We start from the raw sequence: 19,635 nt of genomic DNA, 5'->3' as shown, positions 1-19,635 counted from the left end.
TAGCACTAATCATGTCTTCCTCAACATTGACTTCATGTCCTCTTATTGAGATAGCCTACTGTCTACAGTGCAGCACGTCTCTTCGTTTAGGGGTACCTTCAGGTCATATCGATCTTCTACTCCTTGATAATGTTCGGCTTGAAGTCATGCTTGGTTGCCCTGGTGAGCTCCTCTGAATACTTCCCATACCTCCCAGTCATCTGCAGATATAGTAGTGCAAACTACTTATGAAAATTTAATATACCAGGGTTATGTTATCGCGTAACTGAACACGATACAGGTTAGACCAGACATTGATGTCTGTTAGTGTTTCAAAGGTAGACAACCTGCAACTTTTGCATGGGTCATGAGGTCTATGGATATGAATGTGCTGTGAGGCTAACGTTCAGCAACATGACACTTGTTAACATGTTGAGAAAACGTATGTGTTATGTCAACCTTTGCCATAATATTATGATGGATTCAGAGCTATCTGTCTTATAGAACTCAGAGGGTTTTCTTTAATGCAAGCTTTTCTAATGTCAAACATGTCAAGTGTGGTGTACCGCAGAGCAGCTCTCTAGGCCTTCTACTCTTTTCTATTTTTACCAATGACCTCCCACTGGCATTTAACAAAGCATGTATGTCCATGTAAGCTGATGATTCAACTATATACACATCAGCAACCACAGCTAATGAAGTCACTGAAACCCTTAACAAAGAGTTGTAGTCTGTTTTGGAATTGGTGGCCAGTAATAAACTGGTCCTGAACCTCTCTAAAACTAAGAGCATTGTATTTGGTACAAATCATTCCTTAAGTGCTAGACCTCAGATGAATCTGGTAATGAATAGTGTGGCTGTTGAAAAAGTTGAGGAGACAAAATTACTTGGTATTACCTTAGATTGTAAACAGTCATGGTCAAAACATATAGATTCAATGGTTGTAAAGATGGGGAGAGGTCTGTTCATAATAAAGAGATGCTCACACTCCACAAAACAAGTCCTGCAGGTTCTAGTTTGATATTATCTTGATTATTGTCCAGTATTACAGTATGGTCAAGTGCTGCTAAGAAAGACCTAGTTAAGCTGCAACTGGCCCAGAACAGAGCGGAACGTCTTGTTCTTCATTGTAATCAGACGGCTAATATTATGCCAGTCTCTCTTGGCTGAGATTTGAGGAAAGACTAATTGCGTCACTTCTTGCTTTTATAAGAAACATTAATGTGTTGGAAATTCCAAATTGTTTGCATAGTCAACTTACACACAGCACTGACACACATACTTACACCACCAGACATGACACCTGGGGTCTTTCACAGTCCCCAGGTCCAGAACAAATTCAAGGTAACGTACAGTATTATACAGAGCCATGAGTGCATGGAACTCCCTTCCATCTTATATAGCACAAGTGAACCTGGTTTAAAAAAACAAAATAAAGCAACACCTTACGGCACAACGCCTCTCCCCATGTGACCTACTTGTTGTGTGTATGTACTGACATGTATGTGTAACTGATAGATGCACAAATTACACTACATGTTAATGTTTTTAAATGTATGTCAATTGTAAAGTATTTTGTCTGTAATGTATTTTTCAGTGTGTTTCAGACCACAGTAAAACTAGCTGTCGCCATCGGCATCGGCTAATGGGGATCCTAATAAAGAAAAAATCTGATCAAATCTCAATCCATTCATACTGTACATGAACCAGTTGAGAGGGTGGTGGTGCCCATAGTAGATGTTCATAGCAATCTTTCCAAACTGGGTCTCAAACACTCTGTGGCCAGTGTCACCCTTCATGTAATTTGTGGACTGAGTTAGGGAGGGGGAAAAAAGTCCAAGCAAAAGTCTGTGCATATCTGCATCCAGTATAGTATATTTGCCATAAAAAAATGTTAGAGGTCAGCTAAACAGGGTTACATGTAAGGAAATATAGATGAAAAAGACAAAAGAAGAAGGTTCAAATAAATTCTCATAAGCTCTACAAATCTAACGTATTCCTAAGGAAATGGTTGATACTGTAGGTGTCAGTGTAGGACAATGAACATGAGCAATGCACATGTCATGCATGCCTTGTCATCTGCATGAACATGCAAAATCCGTTGACCTGTAATAATAGGTTTAGTGGATGACATGACATGATTATTAACTTCTTGAAAAATGAAACAACAGCCCGTTGTGTTCAGCAAGTAATGAGTATGTCTTCCTACTGTAGACACACCATTGTGGGATGGGAGCTGGAAGAGTATAGTGTGTGTGTGTGTGTGTGTGTGTGTGTGTGTGTGTGTGTGTGTGTGTGTGTGTGTGTGTGTGTGTGTGTGTGTGTGTGTGTGTGTGTGTGTGTGTGTGTGTGTGTGTGTGTGTATGTGTGTGTGTGTGTGTGCGCGTGACAGACACAAGCAACTTGTGTGTGCGTGTGCGTGTGCGTGTGCGTGTGTGTGTGTGTGTGTGTGTGTGTGTGTGTGTGTGCGCGCGTGACAGACACAAGCAACTTTAGAGTACAAAGTACAAAGACGGTTGGAACAGTCCTCCTGACAGCCCTAATTACAAATGTCTGTTCCTCACTCTGAGTATGGACATGCATCTAATGAGACAAGCACACAGGTAGATAAAAGAGATGGGGTCGTAAGCAGGGAACCTTTGTTGTGTTCAGGCCATACATTGCAGGGCTGCAGCTAGTGTAGAACATATATAGCAGAGTGGGGTTCTTAATAGGCCTTTTCCATGCATTCAAAGTGCACCCGCTACAATTAACACTCATTTATTTTTGTGAGGGGCGAGCTACAGGCTCTAAATTCAGCTTCCTGTTGGTTTACAGATTGGAATGCCAGAAACATGAGGAATTATTGTTTGATGAACAAATGGGACACTATTCAATTAATATGTACACAATGATCTGCTCTGGACTTGATGTACACATACACTACGGTTCAAAAGTTTGGGGTCACTTAGAAATGTCCTTGTTTCTGAAAGAAAAGCACATTTTTTGTCCATTAAAATAACATAAAATTGATCAGAAATACAGTGTAGACATTGTTAATGTTGTAAATGACTATTGTAGCTGGAAAAGGCTGATTTTTAATGGAATATCTACATAGGCGTACAGATGCCCATTATCAGCAACCATCACTCCTGTGTTCCAATGGCACGTTGTGTTAGCTAATCCAAGTTTATCGTTTTAAAAGGCTAATTGATCATTAGAAAACCCGTTTGCAATTATGTTAGCAGCTGAAAACTGTAGTGCTGATTAAAGAAGCAATAAAACTGTCCTTCTTTAGACTAGTTGAGTATCTGGAGCATCAGCATTTGTCGGTTTGATTACAGGCTCAAAATGGCCAGAAGCAAAGAAATTTCTTCTGAAACTCATGTCTATTCTTGTTCTGAGAGATGAAGGCTATTCCATGGGAGAAATTGGCAAGAAACTGAAGATCTCGTACAACGCTGTGTACTACTCCCTTCACAGAACAGTGCTCTAACCAGAATAGAAAGAGGAGTGGGAGGCCCCGGTGCACAACTGAGCAAGAGGACAAGTACATTAGAGTGTCTAGTTTGAGAAACAGACGTCTCACAAGTCCTCAACTGGCAGATTCATTAAATAGTACCCACATAACACCAGTCTCAACATCAACAGTGAAGAGGTGACTCCGGGATGCTGGCCTTCTAGACCACGTTGAAGACTCCCACCCGGGGAATATGATTCTTCCTGGTTTTACCCAGGATGCTGCCTGAGTTGGAGACCTCTACTGCTGTTCCAAAGTACGTTGTGTACCTTTTCTCGCTACAAAATGGGCGATATCACTACGATGTTGTATTTCTTTTCCAGCTGAAGACAAAACAAGAGTAGAGTTTAAGACATTAGTCATCATACAAAGACAAAAGGCTGGAATTGCCCATCTCCATCAGCACAAACACACATGCACACACACACACATGCAAACACAGAGACGTATGTGTGCGACAGCGCACAGCTACGTGCTGGAATGCTCATATCAGACTGGAGCTGTTTTTATGTTCTAGACCCCAAGCTGAGCATGAACTCCCACCACAAACATGTATTATTCACTATGCATGAATTAGATGGCAGCATGCAAACTACGCCAGAGTACAATCACTCTTTGTTTCTCAACAGCTGGGCCTACATTATGTTGTAGAATGTGCCTTGTAGCTAAACATAATGGAACATTATTTCACATGATAAATAATACACTAAGGAGCAATACCAATCTCTAATCTATACAATGGCATTATTTGACTACAGCTTCATATCTGTTAACCTTTTACTGCAGTGGGCTAAATCAGGGTCACAGAGTGTTTCTTGGTAGTCAAATAAATCTACTTTGAAACAAAAGTATACACCTTACACACATGGTTATGGGCTTACAAAAAGAAGACACCTGGACCATGTTAGATATAGAGTTGAATGTATAACATTTTTAGTTTGCAACTCAATATTACACTTTATATACATCACAGAAGACTGAAATATAACAACACTGTTTGATATAGAAACACAGGATTTTCGCCACAATTCATTCCACCCATGAGGCCACTAGGTCATTTGACTGCAGGGAATTTGTAAAACTACAGTTAAATTATGCATACTTACTACTACCCATACTATTAAATGGCTACTACTATGACTGTTCTCAAAGTATGAGTCATTAGCAGTATTGCATTGGATGTGGTTCATTCCTGTACCGTGGATGACCCTTGACCTCGAACCTCTTGGCAGAAGCGGGTGGTGTATCCACCTTATGCAGACTCCGTCCACATTTCTTTCTCCCGGGTACGGAAGGCAAAGGGAATACCTGTGATGGGGAACAAAGCAGGAACGCCTCTAAAAACTCAGAGCCGTAAAATTGAGGTACACACTATAGAGCACTTAAACATAACTGTTCATATAAGTATATCTCTCAGAGGACAGAAAATATGCATACTATGCTCCAAAAATGTATCATGTGATCTGTCTTCACACAATGTGAAGCATTTGGATGAAAACCTCTGTGTATGCTTATTACTGTTGCACATAGTTGTGGGGATGGGGTCACCTCCCTGATGGAGCACTTGGGGGTGAGATTGGTGTGTTTCTACTATACTAGGACACTCTAAAGGGGCAAGAGGCCATAGGAATGCACTTCTCTTTCATCACATGTTCAACACATAATGTTGTTTAGGACACCAAACAAATAGGATAACAGACTGTGTTTGGTGTGTTGCTGATGTCCCTATAACCAATTAAGGACACATTAACCCTCTGCCGTATACCCAAATCCTATCACCCTGGCTGATCCAGTTATAGTACAGTAAAGTGAACAAGCTCAATTTGTATCCTTATTCTCTGTAATAGATTGCACAAAGAAAATGTATGGAAAGCTCCAATAGGCTACCCCAGTAAAACAGATCTGTAATCTCACTCACTCCAGGCCTCCTGAAAGCAGACAATGTTGACCCCACACATGGCCGCCACATTGACCATCTCACCAATCCTTTTGTGGAGTGCTATTATCCGGGTAGAGGGCTGAACACCAGTGGAGGCTGCTGTGGGCAGGACGGCTCATAATAATGGCTGGAATGGAGTGAATGGAATGGTGGACTTCATTGATGAACACAGAGATCAGTCACCAAACCCCATGCATCTTCTCAACACTGCTCATAGCAAGGACTTCAAATTGCAATTGGGTAAATCCATTTAAATTCAATAACTTTTTGACAGCACCCATTTTGATTTGAACAAAACGTTCCATACATATTTTCCAATTGTAGAAGGGCTCAGAAAGTGACTATTTGGACCTGAATGCCAAATCTTTCAAGAGAAAAAGGTGCTCAAAGTTGACCCATTTTGCATACCCCAGTATACCATGAAACATCCACATCATCACTGGAAAAGATAAATGGTTGAGATTAATATAATTTAAAAGTTTACAAACAGGGTTGTCAAAAATGTTATATGCAAATAAAAAATAGGTCATGTTTTAGCTTAGACCCTATTTTACATCATCTGAGGTTTATGTGTTGTGCCCGCCATCAGTTGAGACACAACATGCTCTTGAATACAGAGTGGTTCTATTCAATTTTAATGGTGTACCAGCTAAATTGCAGTGGTCTGAAGGGATAGGGTCTGTTCTATGAATTATATTTCTATGGTTGAAATGACACCCACCCTGTATTCAAGAGCATGTTGTGTCTCAACTGATGGCGGGCACAACACAAAAGCCTCAGATGATGTGAAATAGGATCTAAGCTACAACATATGTGAATATGAACCAAATCTGAGTTAACGTGTTTTTAGATAATTTACATTAAAGGTTTAAAATTTACATTTTTATTTAAAAGCATTTTTTTCAATAAATAATAAAATAGTGTGACAAAACTGTAAGCTTTAAAATGATATCGAACTCAACCGTTTATATTTTCCAGCGATGAAGACATGGATGTCTCATGGTATTTAGCATTCAGGTTAAAAAAAACATTTTCTGACCACTTTTTCCATGGGTAAACATAAAACCTTTTAAGTAAATCAAAAGGGATGCTGTGAAAAAGTGATTGAATTTAAATGGATTTGTTGTAACTTTACATGCACATATAACGAGAAGAAAGAGAGAGTGCCATAGATGCAAACAATATTGCAGCAGGCTTTGGTTGGTTAAGAGATTGAACCCAAGTAGTCATTACACTCTAATCTGAACCAGGACAGGGGCATCAGTGGGCAGAACGATGCGGTTCTGAATGAGGACGTTTCTCGGGGGCCTGAGCTGCTCTGGAGACGCATCAAGCAAGTACCCCTGAAGCTCAAAGTCCCTCTCCAATGCAGCCTCCACTGCACATGCTGGGAGATCAAACTTCCTGCAAGAGATTGTCAAATGTGCTTTAAAGGTCAGCTAAACCTAATTATCCAGACAGAAGTGACTCTCATCTGGTTTCACAGACCCTCAGCAACACCTATATGAAATGCTGGTAAACCCTACAAACAAGTCCATCTTTGTGTGATTGTATTAATTGAGTAACAAAATACTACACGATTTTGATTGAACCATCCCTTTATTTGGCCATTGCTGCCAGGTGGCACCAGCCTGCCAGGCAGATAGTGTGTGGATTGCTTAATGTCCATATATACTAAAGACTGAAAATTGCCCCCATGAAAGGTTCAATCATAGACATTAAAACCAGGGTTCAATACTGCCCCCATTTACAGGCACTATGACAGGGGTTGGTTGAAAGGACACCGTTTGATCGAAGTCCACTTGATTGTAAATAATTTACTCACTCTGCTGAACATCAAACTCCAAAGGAATGATTGAAAAGGAAAAATTGAGACATTAACATTTTCATATATTTTTCACTTTATAACAGCAGTGTCAATATGTGGCTAAACCTCATGGGTGAGTACATATTGTCCACATAGTTATGAAATGCAATCTACTGTATTTTCTATGGTCACATAGCAACCTGGTCTTATAGCATTTCATATTATTCTGTACATGTATCTGAAACACTCCATTTAGTATGATATGTTATGTTTCGTATGGTATATATTTAGTCCCAGGATCCTTAGCTTAGCTCATCACTAAGCTAAGGACCCTGGGACTAAACACCTCCCTCTGCAACTGGATCCTGGACTTTGACAGGCCGCCTCCAGGTGGTAAGGGGTAGGTAACAACACATCTGCCACACTGATCCTCAACACTGAAGCCCCTCAAGGGTGCGTGCTCAGTCCCCTCTTGTAGTCTCTGTTCACCCACGACTGCATGGCCAGGCACGACTCCAACACGTCATTAAGTTTGCAGACACAGTGGTAGGCCTGATCACTGACGAGACAACCTATAGGGAGGAAGTAAGAGACCTGGCCGGGTTGTGCCAGAATAACAACCTATCCCTCAACGTAATCAAGACTAAGGAGATGATTGTGGACTACAGGAAAAGGAGGACCAAGCACGCCCCCATTCTCATCGACGGGGCTGCAGTGGAGCAGGTTGAGATCTTCAAATTCCTTGGTGTCCACATCACCAACAAAATAACATGGTCCAAGCACACAAAGACAGTCATGAAGAGGGCACAACAAAGCCTATTCCCCCTCAAGAAACGAAAAAGATTTGGCATGGGTCCTCAGATTCTCAAACGGTTCTAGAGCTGCAACATCGAGAGCATCCTGACTGGTTGCATCACTGCCTGGTACGGCAACTGCTCAGCCTCCGACCGCAAGGCACTACAGAGGGCAGTGCGTTTGGCCCAGTACATCACGGGCTAAGCTGCCTGCAATCCGTGACCTCTATACAAGGCGGTGTCAGAGGAAGGCCCTAAAAATTGTCAAAGACTCCAGCCACCCCAGCCATAGACTGTTCTCTCTGCTATCGCATGGCAAGCAATACTGGAGCACCAAGACTAGGACCAAAAGGCTTCTTAACAGCTTTTACCCCCAAGCCATAAGCTTCCTGAACATCTAATCAAATGGCTACCCTGACTATTCATTGTGTCTGCCCCCCAACCCCTCTTTTACGCTGCTGCTACTCTGTTTATCATTTCACTTTAACTAATCCTACATGTACATATTTCCTCAAATAGCCTGACTAACAGTTATTACTGCATTGTCGGAACTAGAAGCACAAGCATTTCGCTACACTCGCATTAACATCTGCTAACCATGTGTATGTGACTAATAAATTTGATCTGATTTTGATTTGAAAACGCACATTGACTCTGTACCGGTACCACCTGTATATAGCCTCGCTACTGTTATTTGTTTTCTTTACTTATTTATTGTTTACCTAATACCTAATGTCACAAGCCGGCTCATAGCCTGTGATAAAAATGAGGGGACACGAACAGGTATAGGCCAATTAAAAGTGTTCTTTATTATAAACAAAACTATTAACTTTAAACTAAGAAAAAGGAATGAGGTGTGGAAGTATCATAATGTAAGGTGTATGTAAAGTGCATGGATGCGTGAATAATTGTGTGTGAACATGACTGAGTGAAAACTATGCAAAACTACAAAGGAACAAACAAAACATGACCATACCTGGAGGAGCAGAGAGAGAGAGAGGTAATTAGTGAAACAGTTTATAAATACCCTGAGCCCAGGTGACTCCAATCACTAACGACCCTCCTCTGCCTGCAGGAGGAACCGCCCCTGCACTGCAGAGGAGGAGCCATGACACTATTTTTTACTTAAAAACTGCACTGTTGGTTAAGGGCTTGTAAGTAAGCATTTCACTGTAAGGTCTACTACACCTGTTGTATTTGGCGCATGTGACAAATAAACTTTGATTTGATTTTGTGATTACAATTTGTATGATATGTTACGAATTGCAAGTCGTACAATATGTCATGAATTTTCAAAATGTACAATATGTTACAAATTTGCAAAATGTATGATATGTTACGAATTTGCAAAATGTATGATATGTTACAAATTCCAATTTGTTGTTGCTGTACATATTACATGTTAGGGTTAGCTAACATGCTAAGTAGTTGCAAAGTAACTAAAAAGTAGTACTGTAAGTAGTTGCAAATGAGCAAAAATGTTCCATGATTGGATTCAAACACACAACCATTGGGTTGTTAGACGTTCACATTATACTCCCACCTAGTGCTTAATGGTAAATTGGGAGGTGCTGGAACAAAAAGTGAGCCCGAGAAACCTGGGCCTGAACACATAAAAAAATATAGATATATCCTTTTGCATACTGGCATAGAGCAGTAGAGTAACGGTGCTTGCAGAAGTTGCACAAATGAGGGAACACGTTTGTAGCCTAGGGTCCGGGAAAATGTGGGCCTTTTATAACCGCATTTCATGCATTTCTACATAATTTTAGATTACTGAAAAAATATTTGGTTTGGGGTCTTTGCGCATGCGCTTTTTGAGTCTTTTGGAGCGCATTCTTCTCTGTCTAAATTGTTGCTTCTACGTGAAATGACTGACAACACTGTCAGCAAATTCGATGTCTAGCCAGTCTCAACTAAGTGAAAAGCCACTAAAGCCACCAATGGGAATGCGAGACATTCTCAACTAACGGTATCCAACCACCATCACCCGTTTGTCGTGTGGTGCAATCATGTTCGTACTTTGACTTTAGCCCCGGCCCCAACTCGAATTTTCAAAAACAAACGGCGGCCATGACGCTTTCCCCGCGTTGGATCATTGTTTACATCACACGGAGAGAGTTACATCGTTTAATAAGATGGCATGAAAACGATTGTAATGTTTTTGCTACATTTGTGAATTTGTAAAAATGGAAAGCGAATTGTAAACATTATTATACAGTGCAATCTCATTGTAAATAAGAATTTGTTCTTAACTTACTTGCCTGGTTAAATTAAGGTTAAATACAAATAAATAAAATACATATCTGGTGTCATCTACCTATGATGCACGTAGCATTTACCGGCATCGGTAAATCATATTTTTATAATCGTAGCTATTTTAATGCATACTTGCGCTTAAATTTGTGTTTTTTGTATGGAATAAGACGCCTGTTAAGTTGTGAGAAAGTAGCATGCTACAGTAGTTTATTTTCGGTTCCAGTGTATGGCACAGTTTTATGTAGTAGTATCAGTCATTTATTAGCTAATACATGTATTTTGTTAGCTAGTTTAATGGTGTAAAAATCGTGATATTTCCCTTGCATTTCAATCTACACATGCATATGGGTCTGCAATGTTAGGTAGGCTATTTAATTCCCTTGACATTCTGCAAGCATGAATACTTTACCAAAATGGAAGATATGCATTGTGTTAATCTTACTATTGTCCATGTAGATTTTTTTATTACATAAAAAAAAGTAACCTTTTTTTAACTAGGCAAGTCTTAAGAACAAATTCTTAGATCTGACATGCGTTAAATTTTACACAACTTTACACGCATGCTTTCCATAAATGCAATGTGTGCTTTGCACATATGAAAACCCTTCCATTTTTTATTTTATTTTACCTTTATTTAACTAGGCAAGTCAGTTAAGAACAAATTCTTATTTTCAATGACGGCCTAGGAACAGTGGGTTAACTGCCTGTTCAGGGGCAGAACGACAGATTTGTACCTTGTCAGCTCGGGGATTTGAACTTGCAACCTTTCGGTTACTAGTCCAACGCTCTAGCCACTAGGCTACCCTGCCGCCCCCCTGCCGCCCCGCTCCATGATGACACTCTTCCTGTATCTGTCATATAGGCCAATGGATTCTTTGTCCTATAGCTACATAACTAAATCTAGTAGCTGTCACTTACCATCCATGCTGCTGCTTGGCTATAGATTTGCTCTCATGGTGCTGAGAATGCTTAGTACTGTAGCTGTCACTTATATATTCTCTGTATGTATTATGTATGAACTCTACCTCAGGTCCTCTTGTATCCACCCCATTCTTCTGTCTGTGCCTTGGTAGGGCGAAGACCAGCAGAAGAGGGTGATGTCCTTCCTGCCTCGATGGCATGCCTCAGGAAGTGCTGCGGTGATTTTTTCTATAATAAATTAGCTTAGAAATAGTAATTTAATATTTGCTAATGTTTGGATAACTATTAGTAGTTTAACTCTGTCTCTCCCTTATATACAGCTGGTGATTCCGGAGAGCTGGCAGGCAACTCTCAACAGGAAGCAGCAGCAGTGGATTGACCGGACGCTATTTACCAATAGCTGCCTACGGAGCTCACAGTTCATCACTGTCCTTGCCCCTATGGGCAAAAACCAGAAGAGGGTGATGTCCTTCTTGCCTCCAAGGCCTGCCTCAGAAAGTTCTGGGATGAGTTTTTCTATAATAAATGAGAAGCTTAGAAATGGTAATTGAATAGTTGCTAATATTGGGTCAACTATTAGTAGTATAACACTCGCTCCCTCAGCGCTTGCGTGCAACTCTCAACAAGCATCAGCAGCGGTGGATTGGCCGGACGCTGTTTACCAGGAGCAGCATGGGGAGTTCATAATTCATCACTGACTTGCTTGAAAGACACCAGACTAACGTCGGTCCAGTGTGAGCTGGCAGCCAGCAGTGGATTGGCCGGACGCTGTGTACCATCTCCCCGATCCCCTTCTTTGCATGTCCTCTGTTCTGGATGCCCCTTTGTATGTGGGCATTTAAGCTGACATGCCCCCAGCCTGGGTGAGGGCACAATTCATCACAGACTTGCTTGAGACACCAGACTAACGGCGGTCCAGTGTTTGCTTGTCTAACCCATGCTGAGTCTAACCCATGCTGTGTAACATTTTGTAACTAATCAGCATTTCACTCAAATGTGTGGCATGCATATGCAATGCTTAAAATGATCTACTACAAAGGGACAGTTATACAGACACTCCTGTTATGTCTATGGCCTCTAACTTTGAAATGTTAATTGTGAACTGAAAATAACTATGTTTTAAGTTCTGCTGAGGGGAAGATTGTAGAACAGTGGCTGGCGGAAGTGAGATACGTTGAGGGGCGAGGTGCTGAAGGAAACTGAGACACTCGTAGGGTGGTCGTGAAACAATCCTTTTGTATATACACTGAACAAAAAATATAAACGCAGCATGTAAAGTGTTGGTCCCATGTTTCATGAGCTGAAATAAAAAATCCCAGAAATGTTCCATACATATAAAAACATATTTCTCTCAAAATTTGTGCACAAATGTGTTTACATCCATTTTAGTGAGCATTTCTTCTTTGCCAAAATAATCCAGCCACCTGACTGGTGTGGCATATCAAGAAGCTGAGGAGTATTTCTGTCGGTAATAAAAGCCCTTTGTGGGGTAAAAACTCATTATGATTGGTTGTGCCTGGCTCACCAGTGGGTGGGTGGGTGGGTGGATGGGTGGTTGGGCCCACCCCACCCATGGCTGCACCCCTGTCAAGTCGTGAAATCTATAGATTAGGGCCTGATGAATTTATTTAATTGACTGATTTCCTGATATGAACTGTAACTCAGTAAAATCTTTGAAATTGTTGTATGTTGTGTTTAGATTTTTGTTCAGTATAGTTCACAGTTCAACTTGTTCCCCTCTACCAAGACAGTGTAGAGGCTTGTGTGTTTGGAGGACCCTCAGAGCTATATTGTCTATAGCCTATGACTACAGGCAGGAGCTCCCATGACAAACTGGTCTGAGGTGAGTCACCAGCCTGACATCGGTTCTTTTTTCAATGTGGGTCTAACCAATGCTAACAATTATTTATTCCAAAGGAACAGACATTTGTACATTGCTGAAATGTGTTTTAAGTTTGACATTTATTAGTAATTTGTAGTTCACTCAAATGTGGGGTGTGAATATAAGCATTGCTTACAATTGTCTTCTACAAAGGGACAGTTATACAGACTCCTGACATTTCTATGGTCCCCTCTTCAAAACTTCAAAATATTAATTAATTGTTTTAAGTGCAAAATATATGAGTACAAGAGGCACGGTAAAGGTTTATTTTACTTTATTATATATTCAAAATGGAAAAGGGATATGTTTAAAGAATATGTAAAAAATACCCTCTAAATGAAAATATATACATATAAGAATTTGTGTGAGGCAGGGGCAATAGGGAGGGGGTGGGAAAGGGATATATCGACAATGTATGAAATTGAAATATGTACTGTAAAAAAAAAGTCATGAGTTGAGTAGAATACAATGACATCTTATTTTTGTCTACTACAAAGGGACGGTTTCACCTTTAACTTGTATGTATTGTAATTTAGTCCGTCTTCTATCACCTTAACTTGCACAGTAGGTATACAGGGGACATACAGACAGTGGAGCAATTGTGCTGTGATTGTTTGGGGCACACGTTATCCTGTAATTTCTTTCACTGTGTTGTTTTCCACATTTTGTACAGATGTGGCGTCTGGTGTGAGCTAATGTTCAATGTCCCCTCCTGTGAAAATATGCAGTATTATTTATCTTTGCAGACTTTAATGAATTGTTTTTAAATTAATTACATTTGTATCCAGTTTTCAATCACACAGCAACTGTTACTAATTTAGTCACCTATTGGACACCATAATTCAAAACTATTTAAAACAATATAGCTTCAAGCAGCCATGCCCGGGGTTCAAGCTTAATCTACATTTATTTTGTAATTGACATCTTAATCTACATTTATTTTGTAATTAACAGTTCCTAGGACTGTGTAAGGACAACATAGCATATGTGTTACGGCTGAAATCCTCCTCTTCGTCTGAAGAGGAGGTGTAGGGATCGGACCAAAACGCAGAGTGGAAAGTGTCCATGTTTTATTAACAATTAAACTGAACACTACACGAAACAAAATAACAAAAGATAATCTAACCGACAAACAGTCCCGTGTGGCCCAACTACATACACGGAAGACATGGTGGGTTGTCGATGTGTTTGTTCTATGTTGGGATGTTTGTGTTCGGCCGGGTATGATTCTCAATCAGAGACAGCTGTCAATCGTTGTCCCTGATTGAGAATCATACTTAGGCAGCCTGTGATTCACGTGGTTGCTGTGGGTGGTTGTATCGCGTGTCTGTGTTAGCACCACACGGGACTGTTTGCGGTTTGTCACGTTTGTTGTTTTTGTATGTTAAGTGTTCAGTCTGTTTTCATTAAATAATCATGGACACTAACCACTCTGCATATTGGTCTGATCCTTCTCGCCTCTCCTCCTCGTCCGAGGAGGAGGATTACGACGATCGTTACACTCTCTCACCACAGCAAAGGCCACAAGTTGGTCTATAGGCTACATGTTTCGCAAACAAAGAACCCGGGCCGGCCCGACTCAAGTCAATTCGCAGAATATCAGGCACTTTTGCACATTACGTTTTTAAGGGGCAGGATAATTACGGAGGAGGCAACTTGAATGAACTCTGATTGCTTTTATTATAATTTTTACATTGCAAACAGTGACAATTATTTTTTATGGCAATAGAGATACCAGATCTTGACAAATGGGTTTGCGGAATGAAACAGTGCAAAACGGAGAGGTGCAGGATCCTGTTCTGCCAGGATCTGTCTCAAATTATGCACTGCGCTCACCCATCCACCCCGACCAACCACTCTCCTTTCGTTTTTGCCTTAAGTAACCTTCTGTCTCATGTAACCGTACCAAACTTTACATATCATACTAATTTGCATGCCCTGGATTTACTTTTACTATGTTACGTCTAGTCTATGAGACCAGGCTCAGCATACAGACAAGGAGACTTCTGCAGCCTGATAGGGCCGAGCGCAGAATTCAACAACAACTCACTTGGTTTCTTTTCCAAACAAGATTCGTTTCACTTCTTTCAATTCCTCATCTGGAATATGTGTCTCCAGTGTCTTCTCCAAAGATTCAAACTCAGACCCCGACATTGTGAGGCTCGTTCTGTACAAGTTCCACTGTCCAAGCCTTGTGCTTCTGTTAGTGAACCCGATAGCCCAGTAAGCCCACCCCGTCGTCTATTGGGCAAAATAAACAGTCATATATTTACTTTTGCTGCGGTTATGCAACCTGTCCGATTCTATCACGTTTCTCTGTCATTTATCATCATGAGTCATGCTTTACACTGACTACAGTTAGGAAGTCTATGACAGGTCAGGTACAGTATAGACATAGCTTGTATTGTATAGAAAACTATGTGGTATAAGACTAGGCACTGTATCTACAAATATATATGCTACCTTTACTAGTTGTTCAACAATTGTTGTATTTTATTTTAACTTCATTCATTGTTGTGAGTACATGGATAAGTAGATTTATGCATTTAATAAGTGGTCCATATAGCCTAATTCTCACAAATAGTACTATATGAGTACAAAACGTTTCTGGGCCTATACCAGCCTCTAGTATGCACAGCAGACATGTAACATTCTTACATTACCAGTTGGGATATGTTGGAATGTTAATTTATCAACCTAAATGTACCTTTGTTAAAAAAATCGGAGTGAAGAGAACCACAGCAACAACACATTTACTGTATTAGTATGTGGATCACATCATTTTATTCATGCATGTCCATCACCATAATTTTCACCTTTCCTCCTCTCCTCTCATCATAGTCAAAGTTTTCCAGAATGGCTCTTCTTGTTTCCAGCGGTGGCCTTGCTCCAGGTCTGGTTAACAGAGCCTTTCCTTGACGGACCACCCTTTCTGTCCCGCTCCTTACAGGGGTTGGACAGCTTCTTTAGGACCTCTGAGGTAGAAAAATTGTACAAAAGTAACAAGGGTGCAGACAGTACGTACAAACATACATATTAGCCACCCCTTTTCATAAAGTCTTAAATCAGACTTGATGTGGGTTTGCTCAAGGCAAGTGCGGTGCACATGTACAGTAACTAGGCAAGAGAGTCATATTACAGGTACAACTCCAGTCTGTACCTTTAGGAAGCCGCAAAGAACCACTTCAGATCATGCGCAGCTCCAACTGAATAGACTCATGCAGTGGTTTCAGTGGTGCACATTTACCTGTGCTGTGGATGAACGTGTTTTTGGCATTACCTACTAACTCAGGATGGCTCTTGTCCAGGTCATTTAAGAGTGGCACATACTTCTGCCCTTCAGTCCTGTCACCTTCTGGGGGAAAAATATGAAGTGAATTAAAGTTAATCAGTTTCATTACTGTAAAATATCTTTAGTAATAATAACGTTTATTGCAGCCATGTTAACAACCTATCTATAACATATTAGTAGGCATATTAATAGTGTTGGGCAAGCAATGTGAGAAACCAATCTTTGATCCCATGGGATTTTTAATATGGACATGTGAAGCCTAGTGCCTTCATCATATTTTGAGAGACTCACTGCAGATGCGTATGAGAACGTAGCTGTGCCTCTTCTTCATCAGACTGCTGGCCTGCTCCATGCTCTCCTCCTTGTCACTCAGGTTCACCAGCTCCCCTGTCCTGTCCATCAGGTCCACACAGTCTGCAGAGTACATCTTCAATGTGACCTTTACACTGGGCTCTCTCGGTCTATTACATATTCACTTATGACATTTACTCAGTCAGGAAACAATCTGGCAGAGTTACCATATAAACTCAGCAGAAAAAGAAACGTCCTCTCACTGTCAACTGAGCTTATTTTCAGCAAACTTAACATATGGTAAATATTTGTATGAACATAACAAGTCCCACAGACATGTGACTAACAGAAATTGAATAACGTGTCTCTGAACAAATGGCGGGGGGCAAAATCAAAAGTAGCAGTCAGTATCTGGTGTAACAGTCAGTACCAGCTGCATTAAGTACTGCAGTGCATCTCCTCCTCATGGACTGCACCAGATTGCCTGCAATGACAACGAGCTCAGTCCGAGGATGCTGTGACACACCGCCCCAGACCATGACAGACCCTCCACCTCCAAATCGATCCCGCTCCAGAGTACAGGCCTCGGTGTAACGCTCATTCCTTCGACGATAAACATGAATCCGATCATCACCCCTGGTGAGACAAAACCGCGACTCGTCAGTGAAGAGCACTTTTTGCCAGTCCTGTCTAGTCCAGCGATGGTGGGTTTGTACCCATAGGCAACGTTGTTGCCGGTGATGTCTGGTGAGGACCTGCCTTACAACAGGCCTACAAGCCCTCAGTCCAGCCTCTCTCAGCCTATTGCGGACAGTCTGAGCACCGATGGAGGGATTGTGCCTTCCTGGTGTAACTCGGGCAGTTGTTGCCATCCTGTACCTGTCCCACAGGTGTGATGTCCGGATGTACGGATCCTGTGCAGGTGTTGTTACACGTGGTCTGCCACTGCGAGGACGATTAGTTGTCCGTTCTGTCTCCCTGTAGCGCTGTTTTAGGTGTCTCACAGTACGGACATTGCAATTTATTGCCCTGGCCACATCTGCAGTCCTCATGCCTCCAAGCAGCATGCCTAAGGCACGTTCACGCAGATGAGCAGGGAACCTGGGCATCTTTCTTTTGGTGTTTTTCAGAGTCAGTAGAAAGGCCTCTTTATTGTCCTAAGTTTTCATAACTGTGACCTGAATTGCCTACCGTCTGTAAGCTGTTACTGTCTTAATGACCGTTCCACAGGTGCATGCTCATTAATTGTTTATGGTTCATTGAACAAGCATGGGAAACAGTGTTTAAACCCATTACAATGAAGATCTGTGAAGTTATTTGGAATTTTACGAATTATGTTTGAAAGACAGGTTCCTGAAAAAGGGCCGTTTATTTTTTTGCTGAGTTTACATTAAACCTCACACTGCAATGTACTGTTTAATGTATATCCAGTACTGTTTGTATCACTCTTTCATACTGTAACCACACTATCAGGTTGCATTAGGAATGTGATATTTGATGAAACACATCAGAAGTTCAACTGTAAATGATTCTTCTCTATGGGAGAAGTACAGGACAGTACCTTGAGGATCCAGATCACACCTCTCCTTCAAACTGTGGATGAAGTTTATCATCCTGCAGTTCAGGTTAAACAGTTCTGTTTGGGCCTCTTTCAAAGTAATAAAAGAGAAGTATTTTTGTACATATCCTCTATCTATAACCCCATACTTCATTAAAGTAACCTGATTGTCACATTAAATCCCCACCAATGATTTTCTAAAAGGTTTTATTCTCATATGATCTGTTAATATCAACAAAGCTCTCCATTACCGTATGTCATACATTTCATTATAGGTCAGCTGTTGACCTCCACAGAGATGATGGAATTATGCCCAATCAAATCATGATGATGATATAGCGCCATCTTTTACTTACCTCCAAACAGCACTGTGACAAACATTTCACCTTCTCTCTATACAAAATGCTTCAGACCAGACCTCTATAGCCCCCTCCTGTAATGTCGCTACAAGCAGCTGAAGCACTTGCCTCTTCCATAGAGCCAAAAGAAGTAATGAGTTTGGGCTAAGCACACAGTGCCACAATAGGGGGTGTTAAATCAATGTTGTTGACTACAATCACACTTAGTGACAAAGCTTTGGCACTGAGGGAGAGGCCATTGTGAATGGCTTCTGCAGTTGCTCTGAGCAAACCAACAGTTGACAGGGTAAATGTTCTGTTTGGAATTTTAACCAGACATGTAAACAGTTTTTAACTGTTGCAGGGACATCACATTCCCCCATGGTCGATAACCCCTCTGACACCCACTCTTCTCTCTTCTCCTTTCAAAAGATGAGAAGACAGGAAGACTTTTATGTGAAGGGACTGTTTTTGTTTGTATCCATGGAGTCAATACACAGACAGAGCTTTTACTGCTACTTGTTGAAAACTGTGGTCTGACAGCTATACTGTGGGGGATGACTTATTGTCAGCCGACCACTAACTGGAATTGAAAACAAGACTGTGTATGACCTATAGAGACAATGCTACACTAATATCTAGCGAATTACAATGGCAAGCCAGTTGTTACCACAAGCCTCATCACAACAAATCTAAGAGAGCAATAATCTGTCTTTATGCTTAAAGATGTTAGGGGCAGGAATCAGCTTTTCCTCTTACTTCACAAATACCACACAAGTTGTATTGAATACACTTCACACATTCTCTACTTACCACCATAACAATGACCAGTACAGTAGATCATCTGAGGACCTAAGTCCATTCATGGCATGGCCTGCTGACTTGTATATGCTACATTAAGCAGGGCTGGTGAGAGTTAAACCATCAACACTGAACAATGAATAAACTAGTATTTCCCCCTCTATGACCATGAAGAGAATTGCATTGGTACTGCTCAAATCACACTATCAATCAGATGAGCCAAGAATACCAGACCATCGAACACTTGATAGATTGTACAGTGAATGAGGCACTAG

The 19,635-nt window shown here is 41.0% G+C and overlaps 1 protein-coding gene, 1 long non-coding RNA gene and 1 pseudogene across 4 annotated transcripts; 1 reads left to right on the top strand and 2 right to left on the bottom strand.

Annotated features, from left to right (window-relative positions):
• Positions 1-1,598: 1,598 nt before the first annotated feature.
• On the bottom strand, positions 1,599-15,234 carry LOC129852837 (beta-ureidopropionase-like; annotated as a pseudogene).
• Positions 9,698-12,698, top strand: LOC129853399 (uncharacterized). Its single transcript, XR_008759121.1, has 2 exons — positions 9,698-11,416; positions 11,519-12,698. It is a non-coding gene; the product is annotated as an uncharacterized LOC129853399 (long non-coding RNA).
• LOC129853398 (uncharacterized protein C22orf15-like) lies at positions 14,737-18,727 on the bottom strand. Of its 3 annotated transcripts, none has more exons than XM_055919396.1 (5): positions 18,578-18,727; positions 18,225-18,311; positions 16,664-16,786; positions 16,361-16,435; positions 14,737-16,055 (listed from the first exon to the last, which is right to left on the bottom strand). In XM_055919396.1, exons 1-5 carry the CDS (start codon positions 18,600-18,602, stop codon positions 15,922-15,924), a joined length of 444 nt encoding a protein of 147 aa, XP_055775371.1. In that variant the 5' UTR covers positions 18,603-18,727; the 3' UTR covers positions 14,737-15,921. The 3 variants fall into 3 exon arrangements, with proteins under 3 accessions (XP_055775371.1, XP_055775372.1, XP_055775373.1); XM_055919397.1 differs by having other exon boundaries at positions 16,361-16,432; XM_055919398.1 differs by lacking the exon at positions 18,225-18,311.
• Between the last annotated feature and the right edge of the window lie 908 nt (positions 18,728-19,635).

This window comes from Salvelinus fontinalis, chromosome 4 (assembly GCF_029448725.1).
Source record: "Salvelinus fontinalis isolate EN_2023a chromosome 4, ASM2944872v1, whole genome shotgun sequence".
Lineage (NCBI taxonomy): Eukaryota > Metazoa > Chordata > Actinopteri > Salmoniformes > Salmonidae > Salvelinus > Salvelinus fontinalis.
This window is presented reverse-complemented; position numbering and strand designations above follow the sequence as displayed.